The sequence below is a fragment of the Rana temporaria genome, chromosome 2 (genome assembly GCF_905171775.1).
Source record: "Rana temporaria chromosome 2, aRanTem1.1, whole genome shotgun sequence".
Classification (NCBI taxonomy): domain Eukaryota; kingdom Metazoa; phylum Chordata; class Amphibia; order Anura; family Ranidae; genus Rana; species Rana temporaria.
Window position 1 is genome coordinate 375,933,673 of NC_053490.1, and position 22,153 is coordinate 375,955,825.

The 22,153-nt window shown below is 41.3% G+C and overlaps 1 protein-coding gene across 2 annotated transcripts in view; it reads left to right on the forward strand.

The window, feature by feature from the left end:
- The window catches only part of TADA2A (transcriptional adaptor 2A), a 59,569-nt gene that overhangs the window by 34,700 nt on the left and 2,716 nt on the right, over nucleotides 1-22,153 (forward strand). Inside the window, exons 7-14 of one of the 2 annotated variants that reach the window (XM_040337820.1) lie at nucleotides 1,907-1,979; nucleotides 3,357-3,420; nucleotides 4,665-4,708; nucleotides 4,823-4,933; nucleotides 5,805-5,876; nucleotides 8,565-8,697; nucleotides 15,468-15,511; nucleotides 21,634-21,707. In XM_040337820.1, the coding sequence (XP_040193754.1) occupies nucleotides 1,907-1,979; nucleotides 3,357-3,420; nucleotides 4,665-4,708; nucleotides 4,823-4,933; nucleotides 5,805-5,876; nucleotides 8,565-8,697; nucleotides 15,468-15,511; nucleotides 21,634-21,707 (615 nt within the window). Of the gene's footprint in view, nucleotides 1-1,906; nucleotides 1,980-3,356; nucleotides 3,421-4,664; nucleotides 4,709-4,822; nucleotides 4,934-5,804; nucleotides 5,877-8,564; nucleotides 8,698-14,599; nucleotides 15,344-15,467; nucleotides 15,512-21,633; nucleotides 21,708-22,153 lie in introns of those variants that run through there. The other variant, XM_040337821.1, reaches the window with a different exon arrangement.

Genomic DNA, 22,153 nt, shown 5'->3' on the forward strand with positions numbered 1-22,153 from the left:
GGGTTAGGGGTCCAAATTACTTGTCTTGTCTTGGGTGCTGACAACGCACGCTACAAAAATAATTTTACTGTTAGGGGTCCCCACAACTAGGGAAATTGTATCATGGGGTCACGGCACTAAAAGGTTGTGAACCACTGCCCTATTGTAATGTTTTGCTACAAACTGTCTCTAATTGCCAAAGGGCGAGACAACTTCCCTTTCTAATGTATGGCATGTCACCCTCTTTGTTGCACATCATAAATGTGGGAGTGCTGATATAATTTAAAAAAAAGTATCTTCTAAGCTGTGTCTGTAAATGCTCTGCCTGCTTCTGACTGGTAGATCGAATTGGTGTGTAGCTAGCTCTAGACTGAGACTCCAGGATTGTGGGATTTTTAGTTTCCTTAAGGAAATGTTAGTTCTCAGACTACAGACAGTGGTCATGCATTAATCTGTGCAGTGCCGTGCCACATACCTTATGATTAAATACAAACACAAACTTCTGACAAAGAAATGTGAAAGTTCACTCTACTGTAGGTACAGGGTAACAAATGATACCATGAAACTCCATGATCAATTCACATCTTATGCAGGTAGGTTTATAATGCCTTTGAGTTTTGGGATGATTCTCCCATGAAAAAAGTAGGGTGCTTTCATCTCATCGGTGCTAGGTTTCCCAAACATAATCCATCCCAAGAACAGCCTATTGGGTGTAATTCACCAAAAATGCCTATCATCACATGCCAAGACTGCTCCGTATACTCTTCTTCTATGTTGAAGCTATTTTACTGTCCTGAAAGGGCGCACAGACCTCTTAAATCCCTCTGGTTAAAACCTATTAATTAAAATATGTTTCTGTACAGCCTTACTCTGAACAATGGTTGTCTTTATTGAAATAGGAACAGCACTACAAGTCACAGCAAACAAAACAAAAACCTGGGCAGCTGACGCGTTTCGCACTAGATCTAGTGCTTAGTCATAGTGACTAAGCACTAGATCTAGTGTGAAACATGTCAGCTGCCCAGGTTTTTGTTTTGTTGGCTGTGACTTGTAGTGCTGTTCCTATTTCAATAAAGACAACCATTGTTCAGAGTGCGGCTGTCCAGAAACATCTTTTTGTTGCTGTCTTGCTAAATGCATTGCCTGCACCTGTGATACCTGCAACGGTGGATTCTCATTAAGGCTCCTACCTGGAGCGGCTATCTTCCCTTTCCTTAAAACTTATTAATGACGATATCCCACTGTATAAACTTACTTTTGAACTCCGGAAACAGAACAAAACCTTCCACAAAATTTGGGGTAGATGGTTGTCTAGTCCGCTAACCCTCTCCCGGCACTGATTGTACTACTCTTGCTTGACCATTGATGGGCCGTGCCTCAGGGATCTCTAATGTCTGGACCTCCACTTTTGCAATATCCCGGTGTTATACCTGAGCCTTTTACCACTGTGCCTACTTTATATTTTGCACTGATGTCAGTTTATTTTTCTATGTTTGAGTGTATTGCCTAACGTTTATGACCAGGTTGTCTGGTGGTATTGTTATTGTTTTTTTGTATGTTTCTTTCTGTTTGTTGGTTTGTCTTATACCTAATAAAAATATCTTTAAAAGTAAACAGAGACCCTGTAAAGAATGAAAACGAGCCTAAAGCTCCAGCTGTTGGCTCAAATGGTCTAAAAATATTTTTAAATGTTTTTTTTTTTTTTTTTGTAGCGCTGACCATAATACATAAAGGATGAAACTATGTTAAATGGCACTAAATACTTCTTGCAGAGAAATTCATGTCAAATGTATTCTCATCTATAGTATAATTGCATTTATGTGGGTGTCTTGTTGGCAGTGATTACGGTAAGTTTTGTGTAAGAAACTGGAAGCTGCTGACAGCATTCATATTCTTTAATTAAAGTTTTCTATTTTATGCCCAACAGGAGTTTGATAATTATGCTGAGTGGGATTTAAGAGATATTGATTTTGTTGAAGATGATTCAGACGTTTTGCATGGTAAGCATTTTTGTTGTACAAGAGATTGCAGTGTTTCTTTTTTTTTAGCTTTGTGAAAAAAAGTCATTTGTCTTGAATATTCTAGACTGCAGCTGTGCTCCGTAAATTATCAGATGATGAAAATTTTGTCTCGTCATGTCTGCTTTTTGCAATTCAGTTAAAGCCACATGGTCTATAGAAAACAGTTTGGTTACTGAGGCTCAATAGACAGTGGCTTGACACTAAGTGACACTTATGGGTAAATTTACTTTTTCTACACAACTTTCACCCAATATTCACACATTTTTGTAATTGGATTTAACTGGAAAATGTTTGCATAACTAGATTAATGTAGTTTGAATCTTAAAAAATTTATAAATGGCCATGAAGTGAGAGTGAGCCCAGGTTCACACTGGGCTGCGGGAGTGAAACCATGCGAGTTCAGCTGAACTCGCAAGATTTCACTCTCGCTGGCAGTCCCGATTTCGGCCGCGATTATAGAGACATTTGTGCAGGTTTCTGCACAGATGTCAATGTAAATCATGGCCCGAAATCGCAAAAAGTAGTACATTAACTACTTTTTGAAATTGGACGGTGCCATTGCCGGCAAATGCCACCGATTTGGGATGCGATTTGACATTTGTGAACAAGGCCTGAATGCTAAATCGGGAGGGGGAATCAAGTAGGCTAGTAAATGTAATAGCAGGTATTTGCTTTTATAGTTTAAAAGTAAAGATTCACTTTAAATATTATGTAGGACTTAAAGCGGTTCTCCACCCTAAAGTGAAGTCCCGCTGATCGGAACCCTCCCCCCCTCCGGTGTCGCATTTGACACCTTTCAGGGGGAGGGGGGTTCAGATACCTGTCTAAAGACAGGCATTGCGTCACATCCCGTCGCCCCTCCCCCCCGTTGTGTGCTGGGAACACTCGGCTCCCAGCACACAGCGGGAGCCAATCGGCGGCGCGTCGCGACTCGCGCATGCGCCGTAGGGAACCGGGCAGTGAAGCCGCAGCGCTTCACTTCCTGGTTCCCTCAGCGTGGATGGAGGGGGGAGCAGCAGGGTGACGAGCGATCGCTCGTGCTCTGCTGCGGACCGCGCTGGACTCCAGGACAGGTAAGTGTCCTTATATTAAAAGTCAGCAGCTGCAGTATTTGTAGCTGCTGGCTTTTAATATTTTTTTGGGGTGGAACATCCGCTTTAAGGAAAGGAAGGCGTGGTTGAGAGGGAGGTGATACCACTTTACTGTCCATGGCTGTTATACTGATACTAAACAGCCCTATGTAAATATTCTTTTGTATTTTAAAATTGTCACTTCAAAAAAGTGACAAATTTAAAATAGATTTCTAAATTTCTTATATTTTAATTATATATTTTATTTTATCTTTTACATTTTTAGCTTTGAAAATTTCTGTTGTGGATATTTATCACTCAAGACTGAAGGAGCGACAAAGAAGGAAAAGGTAATGTGACTGAATGTTGTTATAATTGTACTCTCCTAACCAGGCCCCTTTTTAAATTATTTTAGTTTTTATTTGGATGCTTATCTTATCTGATTGTAAATGATCACCTTGTAAAACAACCCATTCAGTTTAAAATTGAGATGAAAGGCAATATATATATACCGTAGATATAAAAACATAATTAGAAATACCTTTTTTATTTTATTTTTTTTCCCCCCTTTTTTTTATAAGTGATCACATTCTCTCTGTCCTCAGCTGCACAATAGCTGGGGGAGGAGAAGCAGCAGCACACTGATCTTCCCAGTGAAAGGCTGTGCAGCGGGTGGTGGGTGTCAGTACACGTCTGATCATTTGAAGCAGAGCAGGCTGATTTCCCAACACAGCTAGGAAACTGACCACTGTGTGCTCCTGCCTAGTGTGGTCAGTTTTTACCAGGAAAGCAGAGGGACTTCACACCCAGGGGAACCCTACTGCGCATGCACGAGGCCCGCTCCTCTCTCCTATTAGCCCGGCGGCCAGGGGAGGAGGAGGAGGGAACCCCGCTGGGACCTCACGGCCTTGGCTGGACTCCTGGAGGTGGTAAAAGATCCCACCGAAAGGTGCCAATTGTGGCATCGGAGGGACGGGGGAATCCAATGAGCGGAAGTTCCACTTTAGGGTGGAGCTCCGCTTTAATGCGCATGTGCATTATCGGGCGGTGCTTTCTGGTTATTCAGCAGCACCATATCCCAGAAGATCATCCTTGTGGGCTTCCCCTGCCCACACGCAAGATGGGAACGCAAAAAAAAATACAAGGTTCATTTTTATATAGTATACAGACTATAGCAGTGTAATATAGAAGAGTAATGTGTGTCATATTTATAATGGTAAGCTTATAATAGATGGATTTAAAAAAAAAAAATTGCTAGATGTCGTTGGAACTCCGCTTTAAACCTGCAAACACTTGGATATTTACTTCTTTCTCAGTATAGCAGTATTTGACACACAGACCTTATCCAGATAATCCAGAGCTGCTGAAAAAAGAATGCTTTACAAAATATTAAAATGTACGGACTCAGTTTGAAATAACATGAAATTATTCTAAAACGCAACTGATGCAAGCATATCTATCAAAAAATCCAAAATGACATTAACCCAGAAGAAGCCTTTATTTTATGTTCACTTGTGACTTGAAGAAAGTTTTACTAGTTTGTACCTGTTTTCTTGTGACATTCTTGACTTTTTTTTTTTGTTGATTATTCTAGGATTATAAGAGAACATGGCCTTATAAATCTGAGGAAGTTTCAAAGTAAGCAGTTTGTCTTTGTTTACACTCCAGAGTATAGGCTGCTGCACAGTGTCATCTTTCTAGTCACATGAGTACATTACAGATTCTTTAAATACATTTTCTGGCTTTATTTAGTTTTGGAAAGAAGATATTCTAAAGATATACAAGAGCTGTACGAAACTATGAGAAGATTTGCCAGGATTTTGGGAGCCACAAACCATGATCGATTTTTAGAAAGCCATGCATGTAAGTGTTTCCGCAAAGCATTTTTACGATCTAATTTACTTTGATCGATATATTTATTTATAGAAATTTGGGTTTCTATGTATTTTCTAAGATTTAGAACTTCACTCCAGAAATGTTAATAATGCTGATGCCCACTTAGAATTCCATTCTCTCTTATCAACCACAGCCTTATGAAGCCACATTTTTGTGTTGTGCCCAAGGATCCGCCATAACCTAGAATACATAATTGGGGAGTTTGCCCAGCAGAAAATGATACCTTGGCATTTTCTGAAGGGAGTTGGGACTCATTGATGTTTGTATTTTAACTGTGTATTTAGCTGTTTGATAGTGCTGCTGTAAGACCGCATTCAATAGGATAGATCTCCCTGCTTCTAATATTAATAATATTATTATTATTATTATTATTATTTTATTATTATACAGGATTTATATAGCGCCAACAGTTTGCGCAGCGCTTTACATCAGGGAAGACAGTACAGTCACAATACAATCAATACAGGAGGGATCAGAGGGCCCTGCTCGTTAGAGCTTACAATCTAGAAGGGAGGGTCAAGTGGAACAAAGGGTAGTTAGCTGTGGGGGATGATCAGATGGACTCAAATGAAAATACAGTTATGTGTGGGAAGGGTAGACTCTCCTGTAGTCCAAGGGAGGGGGCGTGTACAACACTCCAGTTCAGCTCAGGGCTGCTGGTTGTTAAGGAGCTGGTACCCTTCGGTGTGCATCCGTGACTCGTCCCTGCTGTCAGCAGGTATTAAAAAGTGGGGAAAAAGTTTGGAAATCTCGGCTTTTAATGGTCACTACGGGTGATGCTCATACCTGGACAACATTTATCTGCGAGTAAAATTAATATAGGTTTGTTCATTTGCAGTGGAATTTGAGCTGCGCAGGGAAATCAAAAGGCTACAAGAATACCGTAGAGCAGGAATCAAAACATTTCAAAGTAAGAAATCCAGTTTTTGAATTTGTATTCATTAAATATGTTATGCTTGAGGTTTTTAACAAGAATAATCCCAGTTTGTATCTCCCTCTTTAGCCTACTGTCATGAACCATATTGCGTTTCTACAACCCCAATTTCAAAATGGTTGAACAGGATGCTGTGTAAAATCTGCACCAAAACAGAATGCAATATTTTGAAAATCTCATATACACAAATGTGTAAACTGAGAATATGTACCTTTTTAACCACTTGTCTACTGGGCACTTTTACCCTCTTTCTGCCCAGGCCAATCTGGTGCCCTGTTTTTCAGTGTAGATGTCCTTTTCTGGTTATCGACTCTTTTCTCCTCACGCTGTCAGCATGAAGAAATGAATGCCGATAAGCAGCTTTTGTTTACACGTGGTAAAGAGCCGCTGTAATTGGCCCTTTTACCCGGATCTGTGATCAACTGTGTCCTAAGGACACAGTGATTACAGAACGTGCCGTCCCCATGCTGCAGCGGGCATGATCATGGCAGGATGTCGTATGACAACCTCCCAGAACAGGCTAGCTATGGTGTAGCCAACATACTACACTAGGCTGTCTCTGACAAGTGTAGTAGCAGATATGTGCTGTTGTCAGCTTGCATTTTTGTGAATTTTTTTTTTTTCCCCAGCTGCAATCCTTCACAACACAAGCTGACTATTTTCTCTCTCTTTACTTGCCCTAATTCTTTGTGATTTTGTGCTTCTTTGTGAACTGCCTGTAACGCTCCCTCTCCTCCTGCAATGTCACTCAGAACGCTGTCTCCTTTGTTCAGTGTAGTCAGATGGCTGGGCTGGGCTAGATATCTGACACCACAGCTCAGCAACCCTTTCATGAATTTACGAAGTACTATGTCAGTGGTTCTCAACCTTCTAGTGCTGTGACCCCTTGATAAAATTTCCCAAGTTGTGGGGACCCCTAACAGTAAAATTATTTTCGTAGCGTGGGTTGTCAGCATCCCAGGCAAGATAAGTCATTTGCGCCCCTAACCCACGGATATTTAGCGCTCCCTGAGTGCCTTCCACTCGTACAATATTAAAACCCCTTATGGTACATTTTAGGATGTACCACTCTTTCTCTTTGTTCTCCTTTCTTTCCCTTTTATCTCTCTCGATCCTAATTCCTTGTTTTTTTCCTCCATCTTTCCCTCTAACTATCTTTCTTGCTCTCTATTTTTTTTCCTTTTGCTCCCTTTTCTTTGTTCCTCCCCCTCTTATCATCTCCCTTCCTGGGAGAACAGTGCGGGCTTCAGGAATAGCCCAGGATTTGGTGACCCCTGGCAAATCATCATTTGACCCCCGAGGGGGTCCCGACCCCCAGGTTGAGAACCACTGTACTATGTGAACAGGGTCCCCCGTGGGGATCAACAAGCCTTTTTATTTTTTTGTCTGGTGATAATTTAAGCACTGGTGATCTTCCTAGAAGCAGGCATCTGTAGACGTTTTGAAGATCCTTAAATAGTTTGTGTCCCACAGATTGTGTCCAAACTTTCAACCACCCTCTAGTTTAGTTTGGAATGGAGTGGGAAAAAGTTAGACCCTCTTTTATTTTTATTCGGTCTGTGCCCCATATTGGAGCTTAACCCCTCTCAATTGTCACCAAAAGCAAAGTGAGAGGAAATCCAAACCCGCTTTGCTTTGAAGGAAAATCTCCCCACTAGTACACAGCAGGGGTTTTAATTCTTCCCAACTTTATTCAAAACCCCAAAAACATATATATATATATATTACACACACACACACACACACACTGCAAAACCCCTTTTGATCTAAATGTACATGAGAAGTTCGGGAAGATGTACACCCAGCATGTTAATTCTCTTATGCAAAAATATATTACATACACAATGACTTGCGGTGCAACTTGACTTTTCTGCTTGTCAGTGCATGAGTAATGCCCTGTACACACGATAGGTTAGTCCAGGGTTTCTCAACTCCAGTCCTCAAGGCGCCCCAACAGGTCATGTTTTCAGGATTTCCATTATTTTGCACAGGTGATTTGATCAGTTTCACTGCCTTAGTAATTACCACAGCTGTTTAATTTGAGGGAAATCCTGAAAACATGACCTGTTGGGGTGCCTTGAGGACTGGAGTTGAGAAACACTGCGTTAGTCTGATGAAAACGGTCTAATGGATTTTTCCATCAGTTATCCGATGAAGCTGACTGATGGTCCGTCATGCCTACACACCATCAGTTAAAAAAACGATCGTGTCAGAACGCGGTGACGTAAAACACAGTGACGTGCTGAAAACAATGAAGTTCAATGCTTCCAAGCATGCGTCGACTTGATTCTGAGCATGCATGGCTTTTTAACCAATGGACGTACCCACAGACAATCGTTTTTTCTATAGGTTTTTTATCCATCAGATAATTTTAAAACAAGTTCCTATTTTTTTAACTGATGGGGCCCACACACGATCGGTTTGGTCTGATGAAAACGGTCTATCGTGTGTACGCAGCATTAGAGTTGATGTTGCATCTATACGTTATTACATTTTTTTTAGTCCAGTATGAATGGCTGACACAATTTAGTATTTGCTTTATTTGTTACATGTTGTTATCTATGTAAGAAATTTCTAATACCATACAAAGTGGAAAAATACTAGCCAGTTATAACCTACACGGTTTGTTTACAGTGAGTTTAAAATTTGCATATTTTGAAACAGGTTCCAAAATATACGATCATCTGAAAAAGACACGCGAAGAAGAGCGTTTGAAGAGAACGATGCTTTCTGAAGTCCTACAGTATGTTCATGATGGCAATGCCTGTCAACAATGGCTTAAGCGACAAGCTGCTATGTAAGTTTAGAATAGTTGTGTACTTGCATATATTTTTGTATTGCCTTAAGAGCCCCTTTCACACTGTGCCGCCCCTAGCTTCGGCGGTAAAACACTGCTATTTGGCCGCTAGTGGGGTGCTTTTAACCCCCCCACTGTGTCCGAAAAAGGGTTAAATCCACCCGCAAACCGCTGCTACAGTGCGGCGGCGCTACTCATTGATTTCAATGGGCAGGAGCGCATTAGGGGTGGTGAGTTTACCGCTCCTAATGCGCTCCAAAGAAGCTGCTGGCAGGACTTTTTCTGACGCCCTGCCAGCGCACCGCTCCAGTGTGAAAGCCCTCTGGCCTTCACACTGTAGTGTGAGGAGCAGCTGTTTTAGGGCGCTTTGCAGGCACTATTTTTAACGCTATAGCGCCTGCAAAACACCCCCAGTGTGAAAGGGGTCTAAAGCATGTTAACATACAACCTAGATATTACTGCTAAAATTAAACGTGAAGGTTTATAATTATGTATTGCAATTTTTTTTTTTGCCAGTTAAAATTCAACTTTGAAATTCTTCAGAAATCCATACTTTTATCTTGTCCTTTGGGAGACACAGCAAATCATATTATCTTCCGGTTATAATGCTGCCAACAGGAGGATTGGACACTGGTAGAGAAAAAACTGCAGGCAGACCATGATAACCTCTCCTACTAACAGCATGCTTCAGTGTTTGGCTAGTGTCCTAAGGGGGTGGATATCTTTTTCTTCAGCTCTGGTTGTGTAAAATACATGTTTGCTAGCACCATTTTTCTTCAACATTTTATTTTTCTCAAGCCTCTTCTACACTGCTGGTCTCCCCGATTGCAGAAATCCATTGCGGCTAATCTCGGTTTGGATTTTAGAGTGCTACTTCCAGACCTTCAGGATGTGATCATCAAACACTGGTTCCACATAGCGTGCACTCCAGACCCCATTCTGCTAAAAAGTGAGCCAGCACTTGCCCTGCCTCTGAACACTCTGTGAGTGGGCCGGTCAACCCAAGCATAGTGAGCAACTTCAAGTACATAGGTTGCTGGGTGCCTTTGGAATTCACAGTTTCCTAATAGTTCCACCATTAAAGGAGTTATTGTTGTGGGACTGAATTGTCACACACGCAGGCACTCATACAGCATTCAGGAAACCTCTCCCTGCTGATGCTCCTGCTTTGCAAAAAGGCCTAAGAAACTTCAATCTGTTCCTGATGCCCACCTGCAGTAACTTTGGTCACCTCCAGAACCCCAATCCTCACCATGCCTCCACGTGGCTGGGTTTTCTGAGTACCTGAGATCTTGCCTTGTGCCCTAAGCTTTATGTTGCTTTACTGCCACATGATCACAACATGTCTGATTCAAGACACAGGCGATAGTCCCACTGTACCACCTCACAAACTACTAATGGCGTTGGTGCTGCTTACTGCACACCTACTGATTCAGTTGACATCTGCAGACTTAAATCCTGTTGCCCACAGCTCCTGGAGTCTATCTTGTCTTTGGTACCTTCCTTAGCTGTGTCAGGTATGACTGGTCTCTGCCCTCTCCTCTGGGGTTTTTACTACAGTCATGCAAGAATGTATGTTCTATATCAGTTATTTGCTGACTACAGAGGCCAAAAGCAGGCTCCCTTACCTTCCCTTACAGATTGTGTATCTGATCTATCCCTGGCGTCTGAGTTTAGACTTGGGGGTGGTCTGTCTGATGCCTAGTCCAGTAGGGCTGCGCATCTTCACCGGTCTCACGATTCGATGCGATTACGATTATCAAGTCCACGATTCGATTTCGCGATGCATCACGATTGCAGCGCAAGTGCGCATGGCTCTCCCCCCAAAATACTATAGGAGATGATCAGAGACTGCGGGCATAGTACAGGAGATGATCAGAGACTGCGGGCATAGTACAGGAGATGATCAGAGACTGCAGACATAGTACAGGAGATGATCAGAGACTGCAGACATAGTACAGGAGATGATCAGAGACTGTGGACATAGTACAGGAGATGATCAGAGACTGTGGACATAATACAGGAGATATTTCTCCTCCAGTCCCAGCCCAGTCCCTGCCTGCAGTGACAATGACTTATCACAGGTGACGCATCATATTCCACTAAATGCCCGTACCCCCCCCCCTGTGTCCCCGGATCACAGCACCCCCCTCCTCCTCTGTACTTACATGCTGTTCTGCGCACAGAGGATGATTGGAGGGAACAATGAGGAAAATACATTTGCCTGATTTTCTTATAGTGTGCACCCTTTTAATAATAAATGTGCCACAAGAAGTTACTGAGCCTGGGCTATCCTATAATAGTGATATAATAGGAATAAATGTGTAAAGTATTGTGATAGGTGATCTCAGTGAACGGACAGGATCCTGTGCAGGCCAGCAAAAAGCTGGATGTAATGCCCCCCTGTGGGTGTACACTAGGGTAACAGCAAATGGAGTAAAGTATAGTGATACCTAATGAGATATAACAATAAGGATTATACAAACAAGTGAAAAAAATAATAGGAGTGAAAAAAAAATTATGTAAATAAGATACATAAATGTCCTCATTTCATAGGGAAAGAAAAATACATGGCAGATCTGGAGACAATTAAGCTGATATGTTTCACAACTCCAAAGTGATCTGATGTATAGGCCAGGTGGGTAAAACAAGTGGTCAATCACAGATACATCTGCATACAAACGATGATGAAGTGATGTGACTCAGTGCCTATCCTACACAATTCAGGAAATAGGGTGACTGTGGTGCACATTACTTGTGTCATTGCAGGCGGTAATGAGATGGGCGATCTGCCTACTCGCCATCCCCCGATCTCCATTCCAGCTCGTCAGCATCAGCAGTGTTTGTATTAGCCGTGCTCATGTGACTGACTGCTCGGCCCGCCTCTCTCCACCATGCTCTCACGTCTCTCCTGATGTCAGCCCCTCCCGCCTTTCTACTGATCTGATCGGTACAGTCAGTGGGCGGGGCTGAAGCCAGGAGAGACGTAAGAGAGGAGAGAGGCGGGCCGGGCAGTCAGTCACATGAGCCCGGCTAATACACAATTACAAGGTAAAGCCTGAACGAAGCGATCTCCCGGGCGGGGCCAGACATCGATTAATAGGGTCGCATGCATCGGTGCCACCCGAATCGCGATGCAGCGATTAAATTTGACACCCGTATAGTCCAGTCTTTAGCTGACAAACTTGCCTTTGAGGAGTTTGTCTTCTGCCATTACTCCAAAAATAAGAGAGACCATTTCAGCTTTTACTGATGCAGTGTACAACATTTTGAAACTAGAAGATCAGCCTATTGCTTCCCCCAAAGCACTTATTAGCCTGTTACCTGTTGTTTAACCACTTCGTTACCGGGCCTATTTTGGCACTTCTCTCCTTCATGTAAAAATCACAATTTTTTTGCTAGAAAATTAATCAGAACCCCCAAACATTATATATTTTTTTTAGCAGACACCCTAGGGAATAAAATGGCGGTCATTGCAACTTTTTTTCTCACATGGTATTTGCGCAATAATTTTTCAAACGCCTTTTTTTTATGGAAAAAAACAGTTTAATGAATTAAAAAATAACAAAACAGTAAAGTTAGCCCAATTTTTTTGTATAATGTGAAAGACGATGTTACGCCGAGTAAATCGATACCTAACATGTCACGCTTTAAAATTGCGCACACTCATGGAATGGCGCCAAACTTCGGTTCTTAAAAATCTCCATAGGCAACGCTTTAAATTTTTTTACAGGTTACTATTTTTGAGTTACAGAGTAGGTCTAGTGCTAGAATTGTTGCACGCGCTTTAACGCACGCGATGATACCTCACATGTGGGGTTTGAACGGTGTTTACATATGTGGGCGGGACTTGCATGTGCGTTCGCTTCTGCACGCGAGCGACCGAGACAGGGGCGTTTTAAAATTTTTTTTTTTATTATTTTATTTTATTTTTTTACTTTATTTTTTTATTTTTACACTTTTTTTGTCTTTTTTTTTTTTGATCACTTTTATTCCTATTACAAGGAATGTAAACATCCCTTGTAATAGGAATCAGTGTGACAGGTCCTCTTTATGAAGAGATGTGGGGTCAATAAGACCCCACATCTCTCCTACAGGCTTGCAAGCATGAAATCGGTGAAAAAAAATTCACCGATTACATGCCGACAGCCGCGATAGCGGCTTTGTTTACTTCTGGGTACCGGGCGTGACGTCATAACGTCGCGCCCGGCCCTCCGACGGTCATAGAGATGACTGTGACCGTCTGGTCACCAGTCATCTCTATGGTTCACCAACGAGCGCCGGCCGATTCGCTCTCCGGGCCCCCGATGGCACGGGAGAGCCCGGAGAAGCACCGGATGGCGGCGGGAGGGGTGGGACGTCCCCTCCCGCTGCCTAGAAGAACGATCGAGCGGCGGAACCGCCGCTTTGATCGTTCTTCTGGTGCACAGAATCGCCAGCTGAAAACAGCGATATCTGAATGATGCCTGCAGCTGCAGGCATCATTCAGATATCACCGCTCAAAGTCCAGGACGTCCCAGGACGTCCTACGGATCTGAAGTGGTTAAATAGGTCTTTGTTAAAAAGTGGTCTACCCTCACTGTGGATCCAGCAGTGTCTTGCCTTAGCAAAGCAACCACTTTACTATTAGAGAATGCATCTGTCTCTAAGAACCCAACTGATAAGTGGTTGGAAGCCCTCTCTAGGACTCTATTTTCTCTGGCAGGCCCTCCATTCCAGCGATCCTCATTTCCCTGAACTAGCCCATGTTGATGCCAATCTAATATGAGTCATGGCAAACATTGTATTGGTGTTGAAGGCTATTTTTTTAACACTAAAAGCTAGAACAGATTATGTCACTTAGAGTAAGTTGGGGCTTCCATACTAGGTGTTTTTCCATGGGACAGTTCCTTTCCTTCATGCACGTGGGTCTGGACCAGCGTTTGTATTTCAAAGGTCAGTTTTTTATCTGGTCTATGTTTTCGAGACTGTCTTTTGCTCCTTGACTTTGTTTACAGGGAGTCTCCCTTGTAGCTCCCTGTTTGTTCCCCTCTAAGTATGTGGGATCTGAATTCGTCTTTCTCTGCACTTCAACCACCATGCGAACCTATTAGAAATAATCCACTCCTTTACTCCCATCCATAAGGTAGTGTTCCTTGTAGTCATCACTTCTGCAAGGTAAGTGTCTTAACTGGTGGCCTTATCCTGTAAGGAATACGGTCCTGTTTTGTTTAGGGACAAGGTGGTGTTCAGGCCCATGACTTCCTGCTTGTCTACGGTACTGCCTTTTTGCTTTAGGGTATTGTTTTCTCATCCAGGACATCCAAGACGTTCTCTTGTCTCTCTGGGGGGGGGGTATTTCTAAAACTGGTGCACCTAGAATTTGGTGCAGTTGTGCATAGTAACTTTTAGGTTTTATTGTCAAAGCTTAATTGAACAAGCTGAAGTTAACAGCTGATTGGTTACTATGTATAGATGAACCAGATTCTGTGTGCTCCGGTTTTAGTAAATCTCCCCCACTGTCTAGATGTGTTTTAAGTTGCGAGAGTCTATATTTCAGCCATTTTCTTCATAAAGACTGATTCCTTTTATTAGGTCTGTGAGTGCTTCTTTTGGGAACATTTCCCATCTTGCAAAGCTGCCATCTTGGTCTGTTAACACCCCCTCCCCGCCACCACCACCAGTTGTACTGCTTTTGGAAGTCCCGTCAGTCTAAGCAATCCTAAAAATCTGTGTGTACCTCAAAGGATGAAAAAGAAATGTGATTTTTCTACTCATCATAAAATCCTTTTGGCATCCATTGAGAGACGTATGTTCATCCCCTCTGTGTTTATTTTTTCTCAGTAATACTTTGCTACAAAACTGAGGTATGGTGGTTGTGGGCAGGGTTATCCTGTACTATGTAATGGCTTTTTGGTTGCAGCGTCCATTTCTCCTGTAAGCAGAACGATTACCTGACCGTCAAAGAATTCCTGAGCCCCTCAATGGACTCAAAGAAAAGATTTTTTACGCTAGTACAAAAATCCTGTTTACATCTCCAGAAGATGTTCTGATTACCGTTTGTTGAAATGCAATATCTGTAGGTAGTTATTGTCAGTAATGTCTGTTTAGTTAAATCATAAGTGAACATGCCTGTGGATATACCCATAATTTACCAGGCACTGCTCTAAGCAGCTTCTTACTGCAGTCAAGTCAAAGCTTTTCCAGTCTCTGATCATTTAATCTTGTCCTCTACCCTTTCAATAAGAGCTGTAACTTTCCAAAAGATGACCGTGCACTCTAGTATAGCCCCAATGTTAAGTTCATTCTAGAAAGCTGCACTTAACCTGCTAAGCTTCTCCATAGCAGGGTAAACATGGACGTCTAGGATAAATGTATCAGCGGGATAGTAGCAGAGTGCAATGTCACTTTTTTGCAAGGTACCTGTAAGTTATAAGATGATAGTAGTCTGGCTGATCATAAATGGAATATTCTACTTTCCATAGGCAAGATCTGTCCAGTGCACACCCCTCCTGGCCAATTGATCTCTGAGAAATTCTAGTATGAATTATTGTCTGGATAGGACATGCATATGCATGCTCAGCTAGTGTGATTGTGCATATTTATGCCATAATAATTTTACAGAAATGTCATGTGACTTTCATTTCTTCCGATCACTTTCGTTTCTCTGAAAATGCCTTATATGCATAGGAGAAATGTGTGTCCCCCTTATAATAGAAAAATAAGAGGAGAATTGGTTGTGAGCCGTGCTTATTCATATATTAACTTTTTTATTTCTGTTTGTGTTTTAGAGATGCTGGTTTATTTCAAGTGGTACCTATTGTTTCAGGTTCAGGTATGAATCTTTTAATTTAAAATCTTCGTTTCTTTCATAACTCATTTTATAAGATTACATCTCCTATCATTTCTAGATTTGGATGCATTTTATCATAGCTTGTAGTTTCCTGTTTGTAAAATAACATGTGTAACTTGAAGACCGAATGTTTCCTAGCATATAATCTTTAGTTGCAGATATTTATTTTAGGAAAGTTAATTTATGGCTGCTTACAAGGCCAAAATGTTCACATTTAAATAGGTCAATATAATAACTTGTATCATTTCATTGTTGTCCCTTTGCTATGTATCCTGTTTGTACACCGTATGTCCTGTCAGGATGCATCGATCGCGGGGCTGTGTAGCAGCATGATCTGTCACTCCATTCAGAGTACCGGCTTGCTGTCATTAGCATGACGAATTACAGCAGGTCACATGACAGTTGTACACAATGGATGGCTTCCTTTCAAACGTGTTGCTAGCTGTGATTGGTCAACTTGCTCACATGGTACAGACAGGGCCAATCACAGCCCATCTGTACCATGTGATTAGCTTTTATTAATCACAGCTAATCACAACAAAACAGACTGAATGATTCTGTTTTATTCAGTAAAATGCTCACTTGTAGCAATTTAATACACTGCTATAAGCAAATATAATGTGTAAAAAAAAAAAAAAAAAAAAATCCTGATCTCTGTACTGTCACCAGTTAGTGTCCCTAATCACTGTCACACCAGTTCTATGATGATGCTGTACTGCACTGGTGACAGTATGTAAAAAAATAAATAAAAATTTATTCTTTTCCATTTCTTAATTTTCCCAAGAAAATATATGACAAAAAAATTGCAACACCATGCCTCTTACTAAATACCTTGGACTGTCTACTTTCCAAAAGGGTGTCACATTGGGGGTATTTCTACTGTACTGGTATTTAAGGGCCTCAAGAAATTAGGCCATTCGTACATCAGGAGTAATCAATTTTGACATATATACCATAGTTTGTGGACTCCAACTTTCCTACAGACTTAAAAATAAACACTGATTTGGGTTATTTTCACCAAAGAAATGTAGAAAAAACAAATAACAATTGCATTGAAATTGTATTACTGTAGTGTCTTGGGCTTTAAGTACATGGGACGTTTTTACAACCTCTCCTGAACGATTTAACTTGACAGTTTTGCCGCGTTTAGCAGTGTTTTGCCACGTTTGCATTTTTAGAACTGTTTTTTTTTTTTTAATAGTCCAAAATGAAAAACGCCTGTAAACGTGACACGGCTAAATGCAAGTTAGCGTTTTTAGAAGCGTTTGCCGATTGAAATGCCTCCAAACTCCGCTTCTGAACCCATTTTTTTTGCGTTCCAAAAAAAGCCTCTGAACTCAGCTGCCTAGAAATGACTGTAAACGACTCAGTGTACATGTACTGATAGAGTTCAGGGGCAGTTGAAAAAAATGCCAAACTGCTCCTAAACATCTGTTTACCAGCTGCAGTGTACATGAGGCTTTAGTGTAGTTGCTGCTTACCACTGTCATATGCTCCCACATCAAAAATATTAAAACTAAGAAAAATGTGCAGCGCAACCAAACAATTATTATCGTATTTATAATCAGTATAGTGCACATCTATACTTCAACACATACACAAATAAATATTACAATTAATAAGTGCATACAAATACAAAATAAAGTGTGCATATAAGAAGAGTGCATATTTGACAGTCCACCTCTGTGCACTCTATTTAACACACACTCCTGATATAATCTTCTGTTTCACTGTGTTGTATATCCACACACACGTGCTCTCTTAGAATGAAGTGCCCAAATGTGCTCACCTCCGATCAGGTGATGGAGAATATTTGGTGTGATTTGGCATAGCACCACGTGTGTGTGTTAGAGTGCACAGAGGTGGACTGTCATATATGCACCTTCTTTTTGTATTTGTATGCACTTATTGTATTATATATTTGTGTATGTGTTGAAGTATAGATTTGCACTATACTGATTTATAGGTACAATAATAGTTTGGTTGCGCTGCACATGTTTCGGGTTTTAAAGAAATGTAGCGGAATACATTTTGGCCTACATTTTTGAAGAACAAATATTTATTTGCAAACATTTGTCTCTGGGAAGGAAAAAGGCACAGAAAATAATCGGGGGGAAAAAGAAGTGACTGTGAAACCACACCGCATCAAACCCAAAAGGGCGTTAGGCATTCCCTGAAAGATATTTGATCCATAGGTCCCTAGTTTTTTTTTCAAACGCTGTCATTTTATCATTCAAGATAGCAGTCTTTCATTAATCATTATCTGGGATAATTTAGCCTTAACCAAGTCCAATTGCACTATAGAAGATCTGGCTATAGCCATTCTTGTGGCTATAAATACAAATGAAATTAGCCGTCTCGTGTGCCTAAGAGCCTCTAGTACAGTGGTTCTCAACTCCTGTCCTCAGGACCCACTAACAGGTCAGATTTTAAGCATTACCTTGGTAAGATGCAGACTAGAATACTGCAATCATTGAGCAGCAATGATATCACCTGTGATGCATTTCAGTTATCTTGCAAACCTGGCCTGTTAGTGGGTCCTGAGGACCGGAGTTGAGAACCACTGCTCTAGTACCAGGTTGTTTAAAATGGCCTGTTAAGTCTTTTTGAGATTCAATCCTGTTAAGTATATATAAACTTATAAACCCTTATCCAAATTCTTCCTACTTTGAAACATGTCCACCAGATATGAAAGAACAAGCCTTCTTGCCCACAGCCCTTGAAACATGATAGTGATGCTCCATGGACACAAGAGGCCAATCTTGACAGGACCGTGTATCATCGAAGTAAAACATTTATAGTTTATTATGGAGGTGTTAATATATGACTGGGATGCATGGGCTGCCAGTTTATTCCATTCATCCAATTCTATGTCCAGATTCAAATCATGTGCTGCAGTGCTTTCTACACTGAAGCTTGCACTAAAAGGGCCAGGTCTGACATAAGTGCTGGGTTAATTTTGTTATTCTTTTTTGATGAGATGATTACATTTTCTGTGGCCTAATGTAGTGGGTGTGCATGTTTGTGGTAAAACCTGTACAGGGTCTTAAGATGCACAATTATGCACGTGAGCAAACAAACCTCTGTTAACCACTTCTCTACGGAGTCATTGTGAAATGATGTCGGCGGGAACCCTCCCTCCGTGTGGACGTCATATGACGTCCTGGGCTTCCCGGGCGGCTAGGAGGCGTGCACACCAGCCGCATCGCTCGGTACCCGGTGCACGTGCCCGGCGGCCACGATGTCCGCCGGGCACCCGCGATTGCCCGCAATCGCAGCAGGACCATGGATCTGTGTGTGTAAACACACAAATCCATGTCCTGTCAGAGGAGACCGATGTGTACTGTACTGGGAACACACATCAGTCTTCTCCCCTTGTGAGTCCCCTCCCCCTACAGTTAGAATCACTGACTATGGAACATATTAACCCCTTGATCGCCCACCTAGTGTTAACCCCTTCCCTGCCAGTCACATTTACACAGTAATCGGTGCAGTTTTATAGCACTAATCGATGTATAAATGTGAATGGTCCCAAAATGTCACGGTCACAATAAAAATCGCAGATTGCCGCCATTACTAGTAAAAAAATAAATAAAAATGCCATAAATGTATCCCTTATTTTGTAGACGCTATGACATGTGCGCAAACCAATCAATAAACGCTTATTGCGAAAAAGTAAAAAATATTGTGTTTTTTTTTCAAAATTGTCACTCTTCTTTTGTTTGTAGGCAAAAAATAAAAACCGCAGAGGTGATCAAATACCACCAAACAAAAGCTCTATTTGTGGGGAATTTCATTTGGGTACAGTGTTGCATGGCCGCGCAATTGTTATTCAAAGTGCGGCAGCGCTGAAAACTAAAAATTGGTTTAGCCAGGAAGAGGGGGGGGGGGGGGAATGCCCTGTATTGAAGCGGTTAAAGAACCTGTGTTGGGAGAGAAATAAAAGACACCATATTTTGTGTACATTTAAAATTTCGAGTTGTCAATTTGTCATCCAGTGGCTCCAATGCTTTTTACAAGTCGCAGACTCCAACGTAACCTGAACAAAGTTCAGTCAACGTTATCGATTTGCATATTTTTTTCTGAGCCAGTGGCTTAAAGCAGGGGTAGACAACCTCGGCCCTCCAGCTATTTTAAAACTACAAGTTCCCTGAGACATTGCAAGACCTTGACAATCACAGGCACGACTCCTAGAGGCAGAGACATGATGGGATTTGTAGTTTCATCACAGCTGGAGGGCCAAGGTTGCCTACCCTTGGCTTAAAGTATATGTTCACCTTCGGGAACGTGTTCTATGTTCTACCTATTTTTCCCACTGCTGCAGCCACTCGTTGATCCCCTCTCTTCCTGTGAAAGCAGTACAGGGAGAAGTATCAGCTGTCACTTTTTATAAAGTGCAGGGCTCCATCCACACGGCTGCGCCATTTATTTACAGAGTTCTGTGAATGAATCAACTACAAGTACTGTTCTCCTTTGCAGCTGTCGGTTTGTAGTTCTCAATGAACTACAACGGTGCTTCCGATCGCTCTGGTAGTTCATTGATTCTTCCTCTCAGTGTAAAACTTTCTACTGGTATGATGTACGAACAGACGGCTTATACTGACGGTCTGCAGGAGACCTGCATGGCACCAGCAATCTGCTGATCACTGGTACAATGCTTAACAGGCTCTTATGAAAAAAATAGTAAATGCACATTTTTTTTTACCTGCAAAAACGTGAATATTTTTTTTATTTTTTTTTTTAAGGTGAACTTATCCTTTAAAAAACAGTAAAAAGAAGTTTAATTGCATTACAGCCAGGCAACTAGCATTTTCAGAAGAAGAGCATTACCAAAGGCAGCCTATACATTTCTCTTTATACAGGTTTTCCATAAAGTTTCATTGTCTGAATTCTGTTTTTAAATTAATGGGCAAACAACTTTTTATGTGCTATATTTGGTTTTATAAATAAAGGTTCCATTATTGCTTGTGCTTATATACTAGTTTTAGATGATACCTTGGCCTTCACTCTCAAGAGCCTAGCGCTGTTCGTTTTCGGTGCAGAGCTCCTGGCACAAACGGTGATGCCCAACCCCTTACGACCTCCTCAACCATAACCCTCCCTTAAATACACTTAACCTTTTGGCTTGCATACACACCTGTTTTGCATTGTGACAAAGAACTTTCTGCATCCAAAGATATTATGCCAGAAACACTCATCCCATCTGAGAAGTCCACATATCCACAAATGGCGAATACACTCCTAGACCGATAAGAGCATGCCGTTATTGTAATTGATCAAAACAGAGCAAATCAAATGTAAATGAGCGTGAGATTTGGGCATTAGTAGTTTCTTCTGTATTTATATAAGACAATGAAAAATACAGACTGTAAGTACTTTATCTCTCTTGTGGATGGGCTTCTATCAAAGCCCTCAGTAATTAAATTCTTCTGGGAGTGATGCATGCCTGCTTCATCTGCTTGGGTACCTTCCTCAGACCTCCTCCCTACAGAAGTTATGCAGTAAAAATGAGGAACGTGTGATGTAGGCATTCAACACTCCCCAGAATTATTTGGTATTGACGTCTGGGCTAAAGGCTAGAGGGGAAGTTGATATTTGCCACCTGTTGGGGAGGTAAGTATTCACAGTCTTCTATTGCAAGGACCCATTGTTTTAGATTTTCAGGGGGAAAGTGACAAAGTCACTATAATGAAAACTGCGGGGGAAAAAATGCTGCGATTCGCGACAGGAAAAGGTAGAATATGTTCTGATTTATTTATTTTTTCGCAGTTTTTCTGTTGGGAACCCGACCAAAAGAAAACCGCTCCTGTGTACGAGGCATGAAAGTTGTGTATTTTTGATGGATCTTTTTGTTCTTTGTGAGAAAGTTTACTGGGTGTACAAACTGCTTGCAAAACATACAGTAGAATGTCAACACTTACTTTTGTATGTCCAAGACTTGTACTTCTTCTGTTTTTGCCTTTAGCATTTCTTTTTTTTAAGTGATCTGTAAACAAAAACAATAACTGAGTTTATGCATGACCAATATCTTTCTCAAATCCTTGAAATCCTTTTTTTTTTTTTCTTAAAAACCACCTAATTATAATTTTTGTTGGATGCAATAGGTAGAAGAAGTGCTCCTCCTCTGGACTTGACAGGTCTTCCTGGCACAGAAAAGCTGAATGATAAAGAGAAAGAGGTACAATATCATATTAAAGACCGATGCACAGGGCTGTGTTAATGATGTGACCGCTGTTTCAGCTCTGCTTCTGAAAGCAATTGCTGAATATCCAATGCATGTTACATTTTTTTCCAAGATTATGTTTAATTACTTTTAGTGTATCATCTTTGTCACCTTAATGATACGAATTTTGCTCCTGTTGTATAATTAGTTTACTGTATGTGTGTTGTGTGTGCCAAAAATGTTTTTCTATCTTATCCATTGAGGCATACAGGAATTCAGAAACAGTCATGATACTGCTGCTTACATGATTTTGGGACATTTGCAAACAAACATTTTAGGCCAGCCACTGTAAAATGCCTCCTGTGCCCAGTATTCCTCCACTTTTCTAGGAGTTTGGGTGCCATTTATTTTAGTTCCGTGTAAAAAATGTAATTCTTGCAAGCCTTCTCACTTTATGGTAC